Source organism: Carettochelys insculpta, chromosome 1 (genome assembly GCF_033958435.1).
Source record: "Carettochelys insculpta isolate YL-2023 chromosome 1, ASM3395843v1, whole genome shotgun sequence".
NCBI lineage: Eukaryota > Metazoa > Chordata > Testudines > Carettochelyidae > Carettochelys > Carettochelys insculpta.
Window position 1 is genome coordinate 263,506,375 of NC_134137.1, and position 23,115 is coordinate 263,529,489.

Genomic DNA, 23,115 nt, shown 5'->3' on the forward strand with positions numbered 1-23,115 from the left:
TGCATGGGGCTCCCTTGCTGTGTATCAGAGAAAGTGCCCAAAAAGAGAGAGGACAGAACGATCCCTTTGGTGGGAGCAACTACAAAGAGGGTTGATTTAGGGCATATGAGGTGGGCTTGCCCAAAAGTTGGAGTGTTGTGAGAGAGGGTTCAGGTGTGCCCCCAGAAGATGTAAGATGGAAACATCCTTCTTTTGCCTGAGAATGGTCTAATTCGAAGACCACTAAAACTAATAGGAGTTGTTCTACTGACTTCAGTAGGCTTTGGATCAGGCCCTAAAGGTGCTGATTGCTCGTATTTATAGCACTTCTTGCCAGGGGCAGCTGTAGTGTTGACCTTAGTGTGTTGGCCACATTGTAATTTGGATCAGAGGAGTAGCCAAGTTAGTCTGTATCTTTGAAAAATAACCTTATAGACGAACAGATATTTTGGAGCACAAGCTTTCATGGGCAAAGCGGGTCTTTGTTAGTCTATAAGGTGCCACAGGACTTCTCGTTGTTATTGTTGGCTATTTGCATTCTTTGTTTTGAACTAGTTGTCATTCCCACTTTTGTTTAATAACCAAGTGAACTCTCCTGCAGTGTTGTTAACTCAGACTTCCTTTTTCCTATCATCTTTCTCACTACCTCCCTGAGGTCTAAAGGCAAAAGGTGGCATAACATGGGAGATATTATCAATAATCTTTATTATTTCCTTCCTCATTAATTTCTCCATTAGCTTGTCTCTCCAGCAAGCTATAATGAAGCCTTTTGGATGAATGTGAATGGTATCAGTGATCGCATAGGGCTAAACTTTAAGATTTGACAGACACATGATGTGACTTCTTTAGAATGCTCAGATGTATGTAGATCAGTTGGATTGATCGCTTTCCAAGATAATTGGGCCAACAACTGTTGGCCACATTCACAGGTGGGTGAACTGTAAGCATGCCCCAATCAGGGTTGGCTATATTTATTAGAATACAGTTCTGATGAAACCATATTAGCATGTGACCAGTTTCATTCTCATTGGAGCTCGTCAGATGTGCGTAAACTGCTGTCTATAGTGTCATTTGAACCCAGGACGCCTGTGTCATAGTCAAGGATGGTACCATATCTCCACAGGTTCACAGCATCAGTTGTGGGAAATGAGGATATGTAGATCAGTTGGATTGATTGCTTTCCCTTGCCAGTGATTGCAACTGTGCTTCTTTTGTGCTGGTACTTGCTGGTACTGAGTACTTGGCACCTCAGCAGTCCCAGCCATGGGGTTTGGCTGGGAGGGATGGTAGAGGCAGGGAGCTGTCTGAGTAGCAGCTCCTCTTTTTTTTTCTTTTTAAAAAAAAAGGAAAGGCACTGGATTGCAGTATAATTCAAATGCACCTCATGACCTCTGACTGGGCCTGAAATCTCTCTCCTCTTTCCCTTTTTAGTGACTCTTGTAACAATTTCATGTAGCCTTTCTCATGAATTTTGTTAAAGTATTTGAGTCAAGCCTCAGAGCCAAGTAGAACTGTAATAAATTGCCAATCTGTATGATTAACATCACCCTCTAGTGGATAGAATCAGCACTGCCCGTCTCTGTCACAGCTGCTAAACTGCTAACAGCGACTGGAGAGTCTCCTTTAGCTCCAGTAGTGGGAAATTCGGTATTGTATCTGACTTCCTCTCACTGTTTGGAGAGCTCTTATTGCCACAACATCCTGTAGTTGCTTTAAAGGAAAATTAGAATCCTTACCACGTCCCTGGAATTCCCACACATGCCTCTCTAAACACCAGTGGGCAATGATCCTGCTGATATTTGCCATCCGTATGTGGGATAATTTTATGTGAACTGAGGCATGTGCAAACGTGCATCACCAGCAGAAATAAAAGCCTAGCTGTGCGTGCTCTGCTACTCAGCTGGGTGGTGTTTGAATCTCTCCTGAGTGGCCACACGTGCCCAGCTTAGAGGGAGTGATGCCAGGTGGGTGCTTTGACCAGGCTCTAGAATCCATACATGCATCTCTAGAACCCTGTTGTCCTGCGGCATGCTCACCTGCCTACCTCATGCTTAACTTTTCTCATTGTCACTGTTGTTCTTCAGGCTTGATTGGTCAGTCCCTTTGGCCTCTGGAACCCAGCTGTCTCACCTCACTTTCTGGAGTCTGGGTAGCTGCCTGCCACGCTGGCCTTGTTACCTTCTCCTCTGTGTTTGTCTCTTCCTTACAGGTGTGGATGGATGCGGGTACGCAGATCTTCTTCTCTTATGCCATTTGCCTGGGGTGCCTGACAGCCTTGAGTAGCTACAATAAGTTCCACAACAACTGTTACAGGTAATTGGGAAACATTCTATGGTTCAGGGACCCTGCCTCTGTTGTATCCATCTTCCTCCCTGCATGCCGCTGAGCCCTGGCAGGTAGCGGATAGCTCTGCCAAAGCAGACATTGGACCATGTTACATTTGAGCATGTGCCTCACATTCTCTTTCCTCTTGAGGCAGAAGAGCACTTCTGCCAGTTGCTTCTTAACTTGAAACCCAATTTTTCCCACCATATTTCTGAAACCAGACCTTCCATGAGCTGGTCGCAGGAGTTTCCCAGGCACTTGATAGGTGAGAGACCCCTCCCCCCTGAGCTTGCAGCTTGTTTACATGTAACCTTTTAAGAGCTCTGGGGGCAGAATTCTGCATATGGTGCCATTGAGCAGAACCAGTCTCCCTTTACAAAGGCTTGTGAGTGGATTTAGAACCCACCCAGGTGATTTGTTGGTAGCATTTGAGTCTCTCCCCCTGAAGCTCTGCCATTCCATTCAATCCTCACCTTGCAATTCCCTTTGCTTTTCTGGTCCTGGCCCCTCCCACAACTGTCACGACACCTCATTCCTGCCCTACAGCCCCGCCCCCATGCATTCCAGTCCTAGAACCCACCTCCCGCTTTGCCAGTGCATCTGACTCCCAACATGCAGCCTCGCCTCTGTGGTTCTAGTTAGCATTGGGCTATCCTTGCACAGAAGCTGACAGTCCTGTTAAACTGTAGCCACTCGTCTGACAGTCCTCTTGAGAAGCATGCAAGTAGGGAAGAATGTGGGAGCATTTTCATATTAGATGCTTCCAGCCTTTGTAATCACGTCTCCAGTGGTGAAAGGCTCTTGCAGTAACCCAAGGAGCCTCAGGAGACTTCACCCTCACTAATCAGAAAGCCTTTTATTTTGTCACAAAGTTTATCTGTCAGTACAGTATCCAGAGGGACTTCCTGAAGTGGAGAGAACTGGGGCATTGAGCTTCTATCCAGACAAGTCCCTCCTATTCTCTATGATTTAAACTACACTGGGATGTCTTTTCTTTTATATATATATATATATATACATATATATATATATATATTATTAGAAGACTTAGCTGGCATTGCTCAGGTCCTTCAGGGCTTGGGTTTGGGGATGTGGAGGGTGTAGGGGTGTGAAGGAGTTGGGGTTGGGAGGTGTGGGTGGGCTCAGGGCAGGGTGTGGGGACAGTCAGTGGCTTTTCCCTCGGGTCAGCTGGGGGCCATGCAGGCAGCCCAGCAGCCCTGGGGATGGCTGGCCCACGCTAGCTGGCCAGTGGCTGTTCCACAGCGCAGTCTGGGGTAGCAGAGGTTGTGCTGCCAGGCCGTGGTCACTCCCCATGCCTGGGGCACTTGCTGGCCTCCCTGTGATCATTTTGGGGTCTAAAAGCCCTCTGTGCCTGCTGCCCTTACATAGTTATTCATGGGTATAACTGTCTCTGCTCTCACACCACTCCATTTCCATTTGATAAGAAACAGTTGGATTCCAGGCAGATCCCATTGTCCTGGCACAACCAAACCCCACCCTTGCTTTACGTTATGATAAGAGGAAGCTGCATAGCAAATTTGGTGGTTCAAGCTCTTACTGTTTAAGAGGAGTTATTGAACAAATGGACAGACACACAAACTCTCTCAAATATTCAGTAGATAGTTTATTTGTTGTAAGTATGGCCTCTGTTGCATAGTGCTTCTCTGAAAGCTAAAAAACATGGGCTGGGCCCTGAGGAGCTTAAACACCACTGCTTCGGTCTCTTCTCCCCATAGGATAAGGTTCACTGCCACTTGTTGTAGAGGGGACATCTGCCCAGAGAGAAGGGGACTGAGAGCTCCCATCTCGTTTGAGGGGAAGAAGGATGGCGGAGAAAGGAAAGAGAAGTTACTCACCATAGTAACGATGGTTCTTTGAGATGTGTCCCCGTGGGTGCTCCACAATAAGTGTTGGGCTCACCCCGGCGCCGCAGATTGGAAACTTTCCAGCAGTTTCTCCCGGACCGCGCATGCGCCGGCGCGCGCCGCTCCCTTGCACGCCCCTGGCCACGTGCGCGATCCGGTCCCTGCCAGTTCCTTGACCAACCGCCTCGGATGCTCCTGAAAAACAGTAAACAGAGATCCGAAGCGGGGAGGATGGGCGGGTGGTGGAGCACCCACGGGGACACATCTCGAAGAACCACCGTTACTACGGTGAGTAACTTCTCTTTCTTCTACGAGTGTCCCTGTGGGTGCTCCACAATAGGTGACTACCCAGCAGTAACCCAAGTAAGGAGGTGGGTAATCAGTTTATGTGCAGGTTGCCCTTGAAAGGACTGCTGTTGACAGACGGGTATCCTCTTCGAATACCCGGTGCAGAGCATAATGTTTGGCGAAGGTGTCATAGGATGACCAGGTCGCCGCTCTACAGATGTCTTTTAACGCGATGCCCTTGAAAAAGGCTGTTGACGCCGCCACCGCCCTGGTGCAGTGGGCCCTGGGCGGGGCCAGCAAAGGAGTCTTTTGAAGCTCGTAGCACATTTTTATACAGGACACAATGTGCTTCGAGATTCTCTGTGAAGAGAGACCCTCCCCTTTCGACCTGGGAGCGAGAGAGACTAGAAGCCTGTCCATTTTCCGGAAGGACTTAGTTCTGTCTATGTAGAAGGCCAACGCCCTCCTCACGTCCAGGAGATGTAGGCGTGCCTCCTTGCCGGACCTGTGAGACTTCGGGTAAAATGAGGGTAAAACTATAGGTTCGTTAAGGTGGAACTCTGAAGAAACTTTGGGAACAAAGGCTGGGTGCAGCCGTAAGGTTACCGCCTCCTTTGAGAATACTGTGCAGGGCGACGTTGCCATAACCGCTGTGAGCTCGCTCACCCTGCGAGCTGACGTGATTGCAAGAAGGAAGGTCGTTTTTATCGTAAGTAGACGTAGGGGAATTGTGGCTAAGAGTTCAAAAGGTGGGGCTGTTAGCACGCTGAGCACCATGTCCAAGTTCCACGATGGTGGAAGCGGTTTCCGAGGGGGGTACAGGTTTACCAGCCCCTTCAGGAACCTGGTAACAATAGGATGGGCAAACACCGTGGGCCCTTCCTCTTCATGCCAAAAAGCCGATATAGCGGCGAGATGGACCTTTAGCAAGGATAGGGAGAGCCCGCCTCTTTTGAGGTCCAGTAAGTATTCTAGTATTACAGGTATAGGAGCATCAAGGGGAGCTAACTGCTTGGCAGAACACCATGCAGTGAATCAAGTCCATTTCTGCTTATAAGTCTTCCTGGTGGAGGTCCTTCGGCTACTCTCCAGGACTTGTTGTACTCCCTCCGTACATGTACTCTCTAGGGAGCTGAGCCATGGATTAACCATGCTTGTAGGCGCAGGCCTTGAGGGTGTGGGTGCACTATGGACCCCTGGGCCTGCGTGAGCAGGTCCAGCGCCACTGGAAGGGGAAGTGGTGGGCGGTCCGACATGCGCAGAAGCAAGGGGAACCATTGCTGTCGATCCCACGTTGGGACTACTAGGATCATGCGGGCTCTCTCCCTCCTGGCTTTCTGCAAGACCTTGTGGATGAGCACTGTGGGGGGAAACGCGTAAAGCAGGGGGCCCTTCCACGAAATCACAAATGCGTCCCCCAGGGACCCCCACCCCAATCCTGCCCTGGAGCAGTACTGGGGGCACTTCTTGTGCTGAGTGGCAAACAGGTCTATCTGGAGAAACCCCCATGTATGAAAGATCGGTCGTAGCAGATCGGAGCAGATCTGCCATTCGTGTGTGAGTGCAAAGCGCCTGCTCAGCTGGTCTGCTTTCACGTTGTGAGCGCCTGGTACGTACGAGGCCTTCAACGTTATATTGTTGGCGATGCACCAGTTCCACAGCCAGACTGCTTCTGCACATAGGGCACGGGATCGAGCTCCTCCTCGTCGATTTATATAAAACATGGTGGAGGTATTGTCTGTATTGATCCCGACTACTTTGCCTTGTATGTGGTCTCGAAAGTGTTTGCAGGCATTGAACACTGCTCTGAGCTCTAGTATATTTATATGCAGTGACTGTTCCGTAGGGGACCACAGTCCTTGCGTCACCTTGTCGTCGATGTGTGCTCCCCACCCTATGTGGGAAGCGTCGGTAGTAAGAAAAATAGAGATTTGTGGTTGGTGAAAGGGTACCCCTGTTAGCATGTTCTTGGGGTTTACCCACCATTGCAGGGATCTGCGCACCTCTGTCGTGGGCGACACCACCCTGCAGACAGTGTGGGACGCCGGCTTGTAGACGCTCGCCAGCCAATGTTGCAGGCTGCGCATATGCAATCTGGCGTTCTGCACCACAAACGTTGCCGCTGCCATGTGGCCTAGCAGCTGCAAGCACGTTAAGACCAGCACCGTGGGGCTGTACGTAATGACTTGCACCAGGGAACTGATGGCGCGAAAGCGAGCGTCGGGTAGATAGACCCTTGCTGTAATAGAGTTTATACGAGCCCCTATGAACTCTATGTCTTGTGTGGGGTCGGTCTTTGACTTCGCGAGGTTGATGACCAGGCCCAGTGAAGAAAACGTGTTCGCTGTGACGCGTATCATGCGTAGTACCTCTGCCTTTGAGGCCCCTTTCAGTGGGCAGTCGTCCAGATATCGGAATATAAATACCCCCTGGCTGTGCAGGTAGGCTGACACCACTGCCAGGGTTTTGGTAAAGACTCTGGGGGCCAAGGAGAGGCCGAATGGAAGGACCTTGTATTGGAAATGTTCTTTGCCGACCATAAAACGGAGAAAGCGTCTGTGTGCCGGGTGGATCGTTATATGAAAATACGCATCTTGTAAGTCGAGGGCTGCAAACCAATCTCCATCGTCCAGTGCCGTGAGTATAGAGGCGACTGTGATCATCCGAAAACATTGTTTGCGCAAGTTCCGGTTGAGGCCCCAAAGATCTAAGATGGGCCTCCAGCCTCCTGTTTTCTTCTCTGTGAGGAAGTATCGTGAATAAAACCCTTTCCCCTGGAGTCGCTCCGGCACTCTTTCCACCGCCCCTATGAACATAAGATGGTCCACCTCCTGCTTGAGTTTCGCCTCATGGGAAGCATCCCTGAGATGAGGCCTGGGCGGAGGTTTCGGTGGCGGGAGCGACTGGAAGGGGATTGCGTAACCGGTGGCTATGATCTCCAGTACCCATTTGTCTGTGGTGATCTTTTGCCATTGTGAGTGGAACGGTCGGAGGCGATGATGGAACATTAGCTGGGGATGGCATTGCGCGATGGTGGTAATAGTGCAGCCCTCGACCTGTCCGTCAAACTTGTTGCCTCTGGGCCTGCCCCGAGGATGCACGGCTCTGTTAGGAACGTCGCCTAGGAGTTCTATACTGTTGCTGCTGTTGATGTCGCCCTTGGTCGTAGCCCCGTTGGTACTGAGCACGCTGAGGTTGGTACGGGTATCGCCTTTGTTGAGGGTAATACTTTTTCTTTCTGTATGGAGGGGTATAAATACCCAGGGTTCTGAGTGTAGCTCTTGAGTCCTTACTGGAATGAATGACCGAATCGGTTGACTCTGCAAACAGCTTCTGCGTGTCGAAGGGGAGATCAACAATTTTCGCCTGCAGATCCCTCGGGATACCCGATGTCTGAAGCCAGGATTCCCTGCGCATGACCACTGCCGTAGCCGTTGAGTGTGCCGCCATGTCCGCCACGTCCAGGGCGATCTGGACTCCCGTCCTCGAAGCTGCATAGCCCTCTTGCACGATGTCCTTCAGCACCGGCTTCTTATCTTCCGGAAGCGAATCCATGAGAGAAGTAAGCCTGGAGTAATTGTCGAAATTATGGTTCGCTAGATGTGCTGCATAATTTGCCATTCTCAACAGCAGGGTGGAGGAGGAGTATACCTTTCTGCTGAATAGCTCTAGCTTCTTGGCATCTCTGTCTGTGCCCCCCGCTTGGTAGTGGGAAGTCTTTGATCTCTGCTGAGACGATTCTACCACCAGTGAATTTGGTTGTGGGTGACTAAACAGAAACTCCATGCCCTTCGCCGGGACGAAGTATTTCTTATCCGATCTCTTGTTTATAGGTGGAGTGGAAGCCGGGGTCTGCCATATGGTGGTGGCTGACTCCATGATTGCTTCGTCGAGCGGGATAGCGATTTTGGATGAGGCCGGAGGTCTCAGATTTTTGAGGAGCTTGTGGTGCTTCTCCTGCACCTCTGCTGTTTGGATGCCTTGCGTGAAAGCCACCCTTTTAAGCAGCTCCTGAAACTGTTTGAGGTCGTCCGGGGGAGCAACATCCCCGGGGGCCGTAGCCTTGTCGGGGGAGGACAAGGAGGAACCACTAGGGTAAGCCTCCCTCGAACTCTCAGGGTCCTGCTGTCGGTGGCACACCCTCTCGCTAGAGGCTTGCGAGGGAAAATCTTGGGGTTCCAATATCAATTCCCCCGAGACCGCTGTGTTTCCGTCCCCCGTCTGTGAGTGCCCGCGGGGGTATTGGACGGTCGAGGGGGACCTGCCCCTGGGTGTATGCCTGTGGTGTCTATGCCCAGCATGGTAAGGGTGACCATGGCAGCACGGGCACGGTTCCTGGGATGGAGACCTGGACCACTCTCGAGGCGCATACCCCCGATGTCTGGGAGAGCGAGATCTTCTCGATGACTGAGACAGTGGTGAAACTGGTTTGTGGTAGTACTCCAGGGGATCCAATCCCAGAAAAGGCGAAGGTGGCCCGAGCCACGGTGACACTGGTTGGAGGAATGGAGAAGGAGGCTCTGGGTGGGCTGGAGGAGACCCATGCCTTCTGGTTGGCGTGCGCAGCATAAGGGGAGGGCTTGTTGAAAGGAGCACTGCAGCCCTGTCTGGAGAAGGGCTGCGGTGCCGGGTTTTTGCTGCTGCCTTTCCCCTCCCCTGCGGGGCTGGCACCGCCCCCTCCCGTGCCGGGGATCTCGGCCCCGCTGTCGGCGCCACGCTTGGCACGCTCAGCTGCGGTGCCGCGCAGATAGCCTCCTCCGGTGCCTGCAGGCTGCGTGCCTGTTGGCCCTGCACCGTTGGCGCCGCGAGGATCTGTGCCGCTTGCGGCGGTGCCGCCGGTTCCGGCGCTTGCCTGGCCGCCGCTCTGAAGGCTGTGGGTGCCGGCTGTTTAGTAATCGGAGGCTCAGCCTCTGCCACGTGCGCTGCCGCGCTGCTGCTTGTTTGGGACTGCGGCTGGGGGCTGTGTGCTACTCCCGTCCCGCTCGCTGTGACCGCTGGCAGGGATCGGGCTGGAGAGAGCTTCCTCCGTTTCTGCACCGAGGGGGTGAGGGACGCCGCCTTCCTTTTATGGAGCCCTGTGGGTCCCTCTGATTGAGGCCTCTCCGGCACGTCTGGCTGGAGGGCCTTATCAAACAACAGCATTTTCAGCCACATTTCTCTGTCCTTTCTGGCTCTGGCTGTGAGCTTTGCACAAAAGGAACACTTCTGGGTAACGTGTGATTCCCCCAGGCACCTCATGCATTGACTATGCCCATCGGAGGCCGGCATATCTTCGCGGCAGGACTCACAGTTTTTGAATCCTGAAGAGGACATCGCGGTGAGTCTTTTGAGCTGTTAATAGGGTACTTAGGACTGTCTCTGTGCCTGTTGCCCTTTCATGGACCCCAGCCTGCCGCGGCAGGAGGCCTACTGGCCTCCACAGCCCCGCGTTGTCTCCGCTCCTCTCTCTCTTTTACTAAAACTTTCTATATATATATATATTTTTTTTTTTTTTGTCCTTTTTCCTTTTTTTCCTTTTTTTTTTTTTTTTGGCAAGAAAAGAAATCAACAGTCTAAACTAAAAACTCTAACTACGCTGACTCTGGCCGCAGCCTGAGCGGATTCCGTCTGCAGCTGATGGCGGTTAAGAAGGACCTGGCGGGGACCGGACTGCGCACGTGGCCGGGGGCGCGCAAGGGAGCAGTGTGCACCGGCGCATGCGCAGTCCGGGAGAAACTGCTGGAAAGTTTCCGATCTGCGGCGCTGGGGCGAGCCTGACACCTATTGTGGAGCACCCACGGGGACACTCGTAGAAGACCAAAAGTTTTGTGGATGAGGCATTGCACTGTAAGACCTGGATTCTCTTCCTGGGTCTGCTGATGAACTGCTGTACAATCTTAAGATTGCCTGGGCAATTGTCTGTCTCTCCATTTCCCTACATGAAAAATTGAGTTAATGCCAACTACCTACCTCACAGCAAGGTTGTAAAGAACTTTGATGGTCTGAAAGGGAAGATGCCTTCAAAGTGGAAACAACATTTCTGTACTGCTGAGCTAGATGAATAGTGCTTTATTCTGGTGTCAGTCCTTCATACCATCCGCTTCTCTAGGTATAGTTCCGCTCTTCATAGAGTTGCCCTTCATTCTTCCAGCTTGGGTCTTACACTGGAAAAAAGAGTCAGTTTTCCCCATGGCAAAAAGAATAACAGCAAAGGTTCCCCAAAGATCCCTTGTAGGCTCAGCATTGTGCCAGATAGTCACTAATGATTTGGAAATTGAGATGGACAGTGAAGTAGCAACAAAATGATTTAGGTCAGTCAAAACTAGAGAAGCTGGTGAGAGACTTCAGAGAACCCCAACCCAGCTAAGTGAATGGACAACATGATGGCAGATGCTGTTTAATGTTGACTCACACAAAGTAATTTATAGTTACAGAGCCCTGCTAGTCTATATACTATCAAAACAAAAAAACAGTCCAGTAGCACTTTAAATACTAACAAAATTATTTATTAGGTGACGAGCTTTCGTGGGACAGACCCACTTCTTGATCCTGGTATGGCTATGATCTGTAGAAGTGGGTCTGTCCCACGAAAGCTCATCACCTAATAAATGATTTTGTTAGTCTTTAAAGTGCTACTGGACTGCTGTTTTGTTTTGAAAGTAATTTATGTAAAAATGAATAATTTGCACTACTCTGACCTGGTGTGTTTTTCATTAACTGTAACTGGGTGTCTTTGGGGGAATGCATCAATGAAGAGAACTACTCGTCGTGCAGGGGGTCTGAAAAAGCTATCCAGTATTAGTTTTATAGCCTTATGGATGAATGGATGGAATAAAATTATTTATTAACCTGTTTGAGCAAAGTGGTCAACATAGGCACAGTCTCCAGAGAGCTACAGCATCTCAGGACTATTACCATCCCTACTATTGGAATCAGAGACCCTAGAAGCACACAAGGAATCATTCAACTTCTCACAAGTCCCTTTATTAACAAATCCACTTGCAGATAAACACAATCTCACAAACATGGAACTACAATAGCAGATAGAGAGGCAGTATTTAGCTCTTTGACTGTGTCACATCTCCTGCTGGCAGACCCTGGAGTGTCAGTCATTCTCTTCATCACTGTTGTCCTCACGTGGGTTTGTCATCCTGGCATCTTGTCATTCATGTCACCCAGCACGCAAGCCAGCCAACACCGTTTTATTCTGAGTTATGCTTATGCCTACTAAGCCTCATATCTATCTGTCTGTCCGTTCATATGCCATTCCATTCAGTCCTCACTTTGCAATTCTCTTTGCTCTTCTGATCCTGGCTTCTCCCACAACTACCATGATACCTCACTCCTGTCTTACAGCCACCTCAGGCTATATATATGGGATTCAACCCCTTTTTTCATATGCCCACATCCCACTAAGTTAAGGATGCCCAATTTCCTATAGCCTATTTCCTTACTTCCCTTTATTTTCATTAACATCTATGTTAATCAGTCACATAGTGACTTGAGAGATTATTAGCAACCCCACCCCCGCAACATCCCTGCTGGGCAACTTGTGGTATTAACCGGGTCATTGTGGCATATTTTTTTCAATTTATTGTTTCATAGTTTCCAGATCCTCAGCACATAGCACATCTGACTGTTATTGGTACTTTGCTGTCAGGCCTCCTGTTGGGGGTGGTGGGGCAAAAGAAGCAATTGCAGCAGGGCTTGGAGATTAGCAGTGGTGGCAGCCAGAGGCCCGGGCCTCTTTGAATTGCTGTTGAAGCACCGCTCTGGCTCTGAGGGCTCAGGGTGGAGCATGCTGCAATCTGGGTGGAGATAAGGGCTGACTGCCCTTGGCCCTGCCCCTTTTGGGGGTGCAGAGCCCCCCCACACACACACCTCGCCGCAGGGCCTGTGGTGCCTGTCGGCTCCACTGTTTGCAGTACACATTTATCTTTGTCAGCTAGAGGGTCCAACTGGTTTAAGGACTGAGGCCTTGTGTCACTAAACTGAGTATTTTGCTGCCAGAGGGCCACAGGCCCCATGTTACAACATTAATTAAAACTTACATTTCACCTCTATATCCTAAATATATTCACTGTCTTGAATTGTTGGTTGGCTACAAATTAGGAAAATAACTAATATAAACTACTGAATGTATTAAGTACCATAAATTAATAAAGTTTGAACCTCTCTAGTCTGGCACTCTCTTGTGTGGTAACATCTGTAACCCAGCATGATTTTAGTTAGCTAGATGATCACTTACCAAGCATGCGGCCAAGTTTCCTGTGGTCCCATAGAGTTTGTTTACAGCCACCTACCTGGCCTTTACTTTTCTGTGATGCTCTGTAGCTCTAATTTACCTTTAAATGTCTTCTAAGGGCCCAGGACTAGCAGGAGAACTGCTGGTAATGCTGCAAGACAATATTGACCTCCCATGGTTTGGCAAATACTCTCTTTTGGCACCAGTCAGGTCCCAAAGGTGCCGGACTAGAGAGGTTTAAATCAATGGTATGGACTTTCCTGGAATGTAGCATTTAGTTCTGGTCTCTTCATCTCTAAATGACAGAGCACAAATGTGGCAGTTGAGAGACAGCGAAAATGACTAGAGGCCTGGAGAGACTTGGGTATGAAGAGAGACTGAAAAGAATGGCTTTGTTTAGGTTAAAGATTTGATGGGTGAAAGAAAGCCAATGATTATAAAACTGATTCCACAAAATTTCGAAGATTCTAATGCAAGTACCAAGGGGAATTTGCAGGTAAAAGATATTATTTGGGACAGAAGTTGGTTAGGGTTCAAAAAATGATCAGGCATTCACACAAGTAAAGAGACTATCCACAAGAACATTGGCTAGGATATAAACCCATAGGTTTTGGCCTGTCAACCAACCACTAACAGATAGGGTTGTGATGGGAAGAAACCTCCCATTTGGTTACTCACTTTTCAGGTTTTTGCGCCTCCTTCTGAAGCATCCAGTTTGCACCATGGTCATAGAGAGGTTACTGGATTAGATAGGTCACTGGTTGGATCCTTGTGTAGGCCCCTCTGTATGTGGGAGCCTCTAGCTGTTGCTGTGTGTGACAATCTGGCTGTAGAGGCTACAACTCCCATGAGGCGTTGGGAAGGAGAGGGGGTGCTATTTGGCAAGTCTGGAAAAAGAAGATAGTGGTCTCCTCTTGTTGGAGAGTGAATGCTGGTTGAACAGACCACTTCAAGGCAAAGGTGAAGTTTTCTCCTAGCCAGGAACTGCACTGGGGAGCTACAGCCTGCTGATGAGAGACCTTGCAGGAAAGGAGTTTGATGGGTGCGTGTTAGAGTGCTGCGGAGGCCAGCTCCAGGTCTGAGGGCCTGGTCAGTTGGTTGCTTTGCCTGGAGTGACGCATAGAACCCTCAGCAAGCTGTCTGCAAGCCAGTGAGCAACAGACGCCTGCCACCGCAAGCATGTAACTGGAACTCTGATAACTAAAGAGTGTGCACTGCGGGGTGGGAGAACTGAGGGCAGTGCACATGCCAGTTATGCTCCATTCATTTCTGTGTATATTGTTAATTGATTTCATGCATGTTTAGTCTGTAACCCTGTCTCCTTAAGTCAGTAAGTAAAGGTGTGTGTCGATTCTCATGTGGGCTGTTAGAAATATACTGTTTATACTGTTTGGGAGTTAAATCCTATTATCTCTGAAATAAGTTTCCTGGAGTTTTCCAATGGCACACCACTGAGTGTGTACAGGGGCCAGCCAGGTGGAGGCACTGCCTTTTTACAGAGCTGTAGAAATCAGGGGTGGAAAAAGGGATTCCCAGCTATCCAATATCACCACTGGGACCCTCAGAATCTCCTTTAATATTGAACCTATCAGGCACATAGACACACAACTGAGCGCTGCCTGCTCCTGAGTAAACCAGGGAGGAGAGAAAAGGGGTTACATTCGCTATCAGATGTAAGGAGGTTGGATGTTTGTCTGGGACATGGGAGTGCTGAGTTCCAATCCCTGTTCTGTTGCAGACTCACTGTATGACTGTGGGCAAGTCATTTAGTCCCTTGTGCCTCTGTTCACCATTTATCAAGTGGACAGAATACCCACGTACAAGGATGTTGAGGATAAATAAAGATGGTCAGGAACACAGACACTGAGGTAATGGAGGGCTAGCTGTACCTGAGATAGAGAAAGGTTGTTGTTAATAAGTAAAGAGTTCTGAATTTATTTTAGGCTTTATGACGTTATCAGGCTGTCAGTATGTTGTATGGAGAAGAAACATCAGCATTGTGATATGAAGATGCACATGTCCTATATTTATCTCCAGATGAATCCACATCCTCACACTGTCGAGACATCTGCTCAAACATCTGTGTAGAAATGATTAACACAGACATATGTGAATGTCTCCATGTGGATGCTTTCAACCCATTGGCTGATGTGCCTCGCTGCCACTTGTTTTGGATTAGCTTCTTCCCCTCACCTGCCACGCTGATGCTCTTCTCTGATTGGCTGTCTGCTTCCCCCATGCTGATACTCGTCTTTTCTCCTTCCCAGGGACTGCATCGCACTGTGTTTTCTGAACAGCGGTACGAGTTTTTTAGCTGGCTTTGCAATCTTTTCCATCTTGGGCTTTATGGCACAGGAACAAGGTGTGCCTATTTCTGAGGTAGCAGAGTCAGGTGAGTAGGCTCGGTGCGCAGGAAGAGCAGAATGCAGAATAGGATGAACCATTGCGTATGTTGGGGCAATCTCTGGCCACCTGGCCCTGACCTTGGACTCCTTTTCTGCATTGCCTCTGAGAGGAAAGCTCATGTAATGAGAGCAGTGCAGAGAACAGAGGGAGGGGTGTCCCAAGGCTGCTGTGCTGACCCCCTGAGATGCATAATGGACCACGATCAAGCTAAATTAATTGCAACCCCATGTTCAAATCCCAGAAGGATCAGTTCAGCTATTCTGAGGCAGATAAACTTAGCCCCATGGCTGCAAGCGTGCATAGATCTTTGTCATGAAACCTTAAGATCTGACTTCCTGAGTTTGCTCTGTATGGGCATTAGGAATCTGCCAGCCTCAAGTTCCAGCCATGGAGGTGGAGCCCACAGCCTGCCCGGTCCTGCCTGGCCCCACTCCTGTCAGTACAGCCATAGCTTGCTCCGGTCCTTCTGATCTTCCTCGCCCAGCAGTGGAGCCACTGTTTCCTGAAGGCTGGTTCCCAGTGCCAGGAGTGAACAGATTGGGGAAGGTGGGATGTTTTTCAGGGGGTGGGTGCCATAGACCTGTTTTCAACTGCTAGTCTCCCTGATTCTGCTTTGGTGACATTTTCCTCACTGCCTGGCAGGGCAATGGTACAGCTGATAGATTCTAGATTTGGCTGCTGCTACCTACTGTAAATGACCCTCTTCTCGCAGGGCCTGGCCTGGCATTTATTGCATACCCTCGAGCTGTTGTCATGTTGCCTTTCTCCCCGCTCTGGGCCTGCTTCTTCTTCCTGATGGTGGTTCTGCTGGGACTGGACAGCCAGGTATGGATGGGACACAAGTACTTCCTTCTTGTCTGGCAGACAGACTGCCAGCTTCCCTTCAAACTGACTGCCAACACACCCCACTTGATAAATGGCCAGGTGGTGAGGGAAAGACCTAGGTACAAGTTCTGAGAGAACAAAGCACACTCCCCTCTCTGGGCAGAGAATAATGCCCCCTGCGGCCCGTCAGCTCTCATTTAATCTCCGATGGGCTGAGACACACGGACAGGCCCAGTGAACAGGGCACTTTTGATGGGGATTCAGGCGAGCTGGGTTCTATTCCCAGCTCTGCCACTCACCTGCTGTGTGATGTTAGGCCGGGAGTGTCCAACTTGTGGCCCATAGGACAGAATCTGGTCCTTGGAGCCTTTCAGTCTGGCCCGTGGAGCTGGTAGCAGTGCCATGCGGCTCTCGGGGCTCCAGTGTGCTTTGGGTGGCTCTTGGGGCTGGGTGTGGCTCTCAGGGCTCCAGCAATGTGGCTCTAGTGATGGCTCTGGTGAGTCACCGGGGTTGGGGTGTAGGGTGCCTGGCTGCAGGTGGAGGGGGGTTAAGCCTGGGGGCAGCTTGGGGCTGTGGGGAGTTAAGCCTGGGGGTGGCTTGTGGCTGTGTGTGTGGGGGGTGGGGAGGTGGTTAAGGCTGGGTGCGGGAGGGTGTGTGATTTGGGGCTGCGAGGGGTTAAACCTGGGAATGTTGGGGGGGGGTTGGATTTGGGTCTATTTTGTGTTTGGCCCCTGGAACATGTAAAAAATTGCCATGTGGCCCCCGATGAAAAAAGGTTAGACACCCCTGTGTTAGGCCAATCACTTCCCATCTCTGTGCCTTCACTGCCTGCCTGGCTTGCGAAGAGCATAAACCATCTGGTACAGGAGCTGTCTTGCTAAGTGTTTGTGCAGGGCCTGGCATTATGGGACCACAATCTCAGCGGGAGCCTCCCTGTGTGATGATAATAGTAGTGTCACGCGCACTGCAAGCCTCTTCCTTCCATCCAGCACAGGGAGGAGCTGGAGCTTATTCTGTGCTTGTGTAGGAAGGAGGGATCTGAGCAGATGCCCTTAAACCTTTATGCTGGTTTGCAGCGATACCTGCAGGAGACAGGCGTGCAGCTTAAGCAGCACCCGCTAGTGGGAGCTCTTGGCGTGGCGCTGCTATGGGGGTTGGAAGCCAGCTGCCGGAGCATGGAGGGAAGGCTGTGAGCTGATTCCAGCAGTGTGCCGAGTGGGGGGTTGGGAAATGGCCCGGTGCTGGTTTCCAGCAGCGTGCTTTTGAGGCACAGAGAGCAATGAAAGTTCCTGGGGCAGGCCTGGCATGGTTGGGGCTCGTTCTCAATGCTGAACATGTGTGGTCTCTCCTGGCTGAGAGAAACCTGCCCTGAGTGCAGAGGGGAGCAGGAGGCCATAGGGGAGTGAAGCCTGGGAAGCTGACACAGGAACAGCGTGCAGACGGGTGTGTGCATTCTCTTCTTCCTAGTTCGTCTGTCTGGAGAGCCTGGTGACAGCCATAGCTGACATGTATCCCACCATCTTCCGGAAGCGAAACTGCCGGGAGATCCTTATCCTGCTTCTCTCCATCTTCTCCTATCTTGTGGGACTGGTTATGGTCACAGAGGTACAGCCCAGGGACGGGAGTCCCTTTCTTCCTGTAGTTCGCAGTCTGTGGGGTTTTCTTGTCACGGCCGACTGAAAGCCCTCTGGGCAGAAAGAGGGCTTCCGGCTCTGTGGCTGTCAGGAGGCCAGCTGCAGTAATTCCACCACGGTCAATGGGCTTTTATAAACTAAGCAATGCTGGGTCAGTGCTCAGATGGGGCACTGCTAAGGGGCACTCCCTGGTGTGGCAAGCGTCGGTGTTACTGATTCAGCAGCTGGTTCTCTGCCCTCTTATTCCGGTAGAGATCCAGTGCCTCAGCGCAGCGGCTGGAGGCACTTGGCTGCCGGAGTTGCCAGCTTTGGGGCAGATTTGAAAGTGAAGCACTGACCCCCTGCAAGGTGCATTTCCCAAGAGCTGCTCTGCAGTGATGGGGCCAAATCCCAGCACAGGGTTCTACGTCCTGCCTTGCTAACCATTCTTTCACGGGACTACTTCAGCGTTCATTGCCTGTCCCACGCTCTTGTGCAAGGCTGCTCAGTGCTGCCCTGAGAGAGGACCTCAGGGCTTTTCACAGTATCATGCAAACTAAGCCTTACCCTGTCTCATCTGAAGCCAAATAGAGCATCTTTATCACTTTCCTCCCTATTGATAGAACTCTTGTGAGCACTATGTGTGCAGTGAGCACCTGGGCCTGACTGGGACCTCACCTTCATTCATGTAAATTGGGATTATCTGCATGGAAGTGAATAGAATTCCGCTGGGGTAAAAACTGGTGCGAGATCAGACTTGGGCCTGGGTTCTTTTTTGGCAGTGGGAAGGGGTGATGCCTGAGTGTGGGTTTCTCTCTCTTTGTCCTTTTCTGTCTCTCTTTGGGCCTGATTTTAAAAAGCTGTTTCTGAATTTGCACCTGCAGTTTTGTGTCTGGAATGAATTGCATTTGTAGCTGTGCCTGTAATTATGTCACCTAAAATGTGGGCCCCCAGTGAGCTGTGCCTGCAAAATTGTACTCTGTTATATCTGGGTGCAAATTTGGCATATGTGTCGATGTCTTGGTGTGTGGGGTCTCCTTTGCCATTTCCCTTTATTTGGCATGTTTTTTTTCAGACTGTCCTAAAAATAACCCTGAGCTTCTGGACAGTGACTTTCCTTTCCTGGAAAGGAGAAACCACAGAGACAGTGGGGAAGGAAGGCGGGAAGGTCAGGATTACCATGGAGGCTCCCCAGTGCTGAGCTGGGTTTTGGCCAGGTTGGGCTTACAAGGGAAGGATCGTCGTCAGATTGTTGGGAGAGGGTCAAAGTGAAAGGTTCTGAAGACATTAACTGGTTCTTTTTCCAGCTGAATAGCTTGACCTTGGTTAGATTTCTTCTCCCTCTTTTCTCCCTGCTTTGCCCCTGCTAGGGTGGGATGTATGTCTTCCAGATCTTTGATTACTACGCTGCCAGCGGCATGTGCCTGCTTTTTGTTGCCATCTTTGAGACGTTTTGTATTGGCTGGGTGTATGGTGAGTACAGGCCTGGTGGCCATTGACTTCGAATCCCGCTGTGGAGACTCTGTTACTCCAGAGAGCACTAGGCCATAGATATTCTTGGTAAATCTGGTACACTGGAGCCCTTTACAAACAGTAACACAATGTGCCCTTGCTTCAGGGCCCTGGAATAAGGTGGGAGCTTCCTGCCAGCAGTGTCCAGTGGGTGCTGGCTAGAGAAGCTTCCTCATGGCAGCAAGGAAGTCCCTTGTTTGTGCTTATCTGCATTACCCACAGTGCCCCCTTTCTGAGTTCCTTCCTCGTCATGTGGGTCTCCCCATCAGTCAGTAACCACTCTGGCCCATGCAGACGCTATTACTATTGTTCCTTTTTATTAACGGGAGTCTCCTTCCCCATCTTCCTCAGGTGCCGAACGTTTCTATGATAACGTTGAAGACATGATTGGTTACCGGCCATGGCCTATCATCAAATACTGCTGGCTCTTCATCACACCAGCTGTGTGTCTGGTGAGATCTTGGAAGCTGTTGGTCTTGGGGGTCCAAGAGAGATGTGACTCAGGGAAGAGTGGGGCTGGTTTAGGTTGTGGGAGAAATGGGTAGTTCTGGGAGCCCTATTTAGGGGCCATACTGAATAGGTAGTGAGCACTTTCCCATGGAATGGGAAAAGTTGTAATGGTTCACTTGCTGAGCATGGCCATCATGTTGTCCTCCAGCAACTGATCCATAGACGGTAAGATGTCTACTGCTACTGCCAGCTATGGTAGGTCTGCACAGCCAGCAGAAACTCATGGCAGCAAGTCCCAGAGCCCAAGTCTGCAGATCCAGGCTCATGCTATGGCACTAGAAAAAGCTGTGTAATCATTTGGGCTGGAGCTCGGACTCTGCCTCAGAACCTGAGCTACTCTCTGAGCCTGAACATCTGCACAGCTATTTCTAGTGCCATAGAATGAGCCTGACTCTGCAGACCTGGGCTCTGAGATGTGCTGCTGCAGGTTTCTGCTGGCTGTGTAAACAACACTCTCATGAGCACGCTCCTTTAGCTCAAGTGGCCTGTGGCTTAGAGGCCAATAGTTCTAAACCTGCTGCTGTGTGTGATCTCTCTGATCACCGTGGACAGCTGTGAGTGGGGATACAACAACTGGGGGAGGGAACAGATCACCAGGGAGTGCTGCTAGGGTGAGCGTTTGGCTGGGATTACATACCAACTGAAGGGGCAATAGTACTAAAGTGGAGCTGATTGGTGCTCTGATTGTTGCCCTTCAGGGTCTGTCTGTCCCAGGGAAGTCCAGCTGTGGGTGTGAAGTCAGAAGGGAAATCCATGTTGGCTAATGGCATTGCTTCCCCACTTCTTCTGTGCTTGGCTTCTTCCACTTTCCCAGGGCACCTTCCTGTTTTCTCTGATTAAATATACCCCTCTGACCTACAACAAGAAGTATGTGTACCCTTGGTGGGGAGACGCCCTGGGTTGGCTGCTGGCCCTCTCATCTATGGTCTGCATCCCTCTCTGGATTGTCTACAAACTCTCCATGATCAAGGGCTCCCTGAGAGAGGTGAGGCTGCTGCTTTGGGAGTGGGAATGGACCAAAGCCAGGCTGATGAGGAACTTACAGGTCACTGGCCTGTTGCAATGACAGCCCATGGAGGTGTGACTGTTGTGGTGTGGGTTAATAAACAGGAGCCTAGAACTAAGTCACTGGAGCTCAGTCTATTACTGTAAAGAATTAGTGGCTTTATTGAATTCCAGCTAGCTGGAGGGGGACAGAAAACTAGCTGCTTTCCTGGGTCTTGCAGTTCTTGGCTCGCTCTCTCTCATTTGTCAAATGTCATAGGAAAACTGTTTTGTGAGAGATTATGGTAAGAGACCAAGTGCAGGCCCCAGGCCAAATGCACGGAGGTCTACAAGATAGTTTGTGGGCTGCCTGCATCTCGGGCATGGCGCTCTGGATTCCAGTGCATGTTGCAGGCTGGGGTGCATACTAGGACCTCTAGGTCCCCTGCTGAGTCTGCACCCCCCCAGAAGTGGCTTTTGGCCTTGTCCAGCTCTAACTGCAATGAAGCAGTGGCTGGTGTTGCTGCTCTCAAGCACTGCGGGGATCTAAGGTCTGCATTTGACTCACATCCTGGATGGCTCAGGTGTAAAAGCTGGGGTGAGTATGCGGGATGTGACTTTGCTTTGGCAGCATCACAGCCCTTGTCAGGAATGTGGAAGGGAATTTTCCCTGGGTTCCACGCAAGCCCTGGATGCTCCCAGCTGCCATCCAACAGCTAAGGTGGTTTTCAAATGTTTAAATTGTCGTATCTGGCTGTGGGGATTGGGGCTATTCTAGGGCATGTCTGGACCTGAGGGGCTGATGTCTCGGCTGTGGGGGGCTGTGGTGTTGAGTGCTGGGAATCATTCACTTTGAGATCTGTATGGGAGTACCTCAAACTCCTCCCTGCCTCTCCCTTCCCTTGCTGGAAAATTACTTAGAGAGGGGCTCTTTGACTGGGGTTGGGGTGGGTCCCAGTGTAGGGAGGAGGCTGTGGGTGAACCAGATCCTTCCCTACCACCTTACCTGACTTTGTCTTTCAGAGATTCCGCCAGCTGGTCTGCCCGGATGAGGACTTGCCTTTCAGTCTGGGTGTGCGGCAGTCTCTTCCTTCCACTAGGTCAGGCCTGCTGATGCTGACAGAACTAGAGTCCCATTCCTAGGGCCGCCACAGCCCCCTGGATTGTTTGATGCACACCTTGTAGCTGTTGGATGACTGAAGGATTCTCCACTTGCTGAGGGGAGTTGGACTTGTGAGCTGATTGCGCCTCCCCTGGAGGATTTTATGGGCTCAACAGGGGCTGCTACAGAAGGCTCTCCAGGCACTGTGTGGAGTCAACAGTGCACCTTAATCATCTCCTGGGAAGTACATGCAGGAGCTCATTCAAATATCGGAGAGTCCCCAACACTCCAGAGGGTGGGACAGGAGAAGACTCAGGCCTGGAGTGGAGATGGTGAAAGGTCACAGAGGCTCTTCTCCAACATGGATTTTGAGGACCTCTTCATTCATTCCATTAAATCTTTTATCTTCTCTCTTCTGAGTGGTTCTGCCTCAGTTTTGTCTTTTGTTCTTTCCTTAGAATGGAACTGTCCCTGCCACCCACCAGTCATTGCTCCCAGAGGGGCTGCTTGTTTCCAGAGCTGCTCAAGGGCCACCTCTGTGGGCAGGGACAATGGGTACTTTGATAGCCCAAGAACCCAAGTCATTGTTGATGATGGGGGATGGAGGTAATTAGTCTAAAGTGGAAAGTCAGTGGCCCTGGTCAGGACTATGGTATTTGGGGCATGTCTGGAGGCTTCTGCAGCTCTGGTGCACAACAGGGGTGGCATGGGAGGGAGAACTGGAGTAGCAGGGGTTGTGCAGGCCAGTCTGGAGGTGCATTAGCAGATCTGCATGGGACTCGCTGCTAGTGACTGGTATATGTGGAGAGTAGGGAAGGCTCTGCAGCCCAATTTAAATGTAATACTGATTTGTGAATATTGTTTAGATTGTACCTTTAAGCAGTAAGTTGCCATATAAATATTCAGGGGATCATAATGGCTCCCTGGCTCCAGAGGGCATGTGCTCTAGCTCTTCTTTTTTTCCAAGCTTGACATGTCACTCGTTCCCGAGTGGGAATGCATAAGGAGTTGACTGAATGAGCCAAAGCTCTCTCAGCCGTGTTGGGATTGCAGCTGAATCGTTGTATTTGGTGCTGCATGATTCAGTCCCCTGAGCTATGACGGGAAACTCACTAAGACAGAGTGGGGTATCCCAGCTGGCTGTTTAAAGCAAAACCAGATAAGGTGTAATTGCAGCTGGTAGTCACAAGATGGCCTTGCTACTGTAGCTCTTGCGCCTAATAGAGCAACTGTTGCAAAAACATGTCATTTGAATGAATTTGCAGCTAAGCAGGCCACAGGTTTGGGAAGCTCTCAGTTCACGAAGGCAGCCAGATTCACACCCTGGAAATCACAGCTTTGGTACAAGAAGGCGCTACAGTCTCACACAGCTTGTGTTCCGATTCTCATTCCCAGCCTCCCACTGCAGCAGGGCCCTGGTACCCGTGGGGGGAATTAGACATTAAGAATTAGACGTTAACGTGGGTCTGTTGTGGGCAGAGC

General features: G+C 50.5%; 1 protein-coding gene across 2 annotated transcripts in view; it reads left to right on the forward strand.

The window, feature by feature from the left end:
* SLC6A13 (solute carrier family 6 member 13) overlaps positions 1 to 22,044 on the forward strand; it is a 63,284-nt gene extending 41,240 nt beyond the window's left edge. For both annotated transcript variants that reach the window (XM_075006338.1, XM_075006349.1), the window contains 8 exons: positions 2,189 to 2,292; positions 14,949 to 15,073; positions 15,800 to 15,912; positions 17,380 to 17,517; positions 18,896 to 18,998; positions 19,389 to 19,489; positions 20,362 to 20,532; positions 21,555 to 22,044. In XM_075006338.1, the coding sequence (XP_074862439.1) occupies positions 2,189 to 2,292; positions 14,949 to 15,073; positions 15,800 to 15,912; positions 17,380 to 17,517; positions 18,896 to 18,998; positions 19,389 to 19,489; positions 20,362 to 20,532; positions 21,555 to 21,674 (975 nt within the window). In that variant the 3' untranslated portion in view covers positions 21,675 to 22,044. The remainder of the gene's footprint in view (positions 1 to 2,188; positions 2,293 to 14,948; positions 15,074 to 15,799; positions 15,913 to 17,379; positions 17,518 to 18,895; positions 18,999 to 19,388; positions 19,490 to 20,361; positions 20,533 to 21,554) is intronic.
* The last annotated feature ends 1,071 nt before the right edge of the window (positions 22,045 to 23,115 follow it).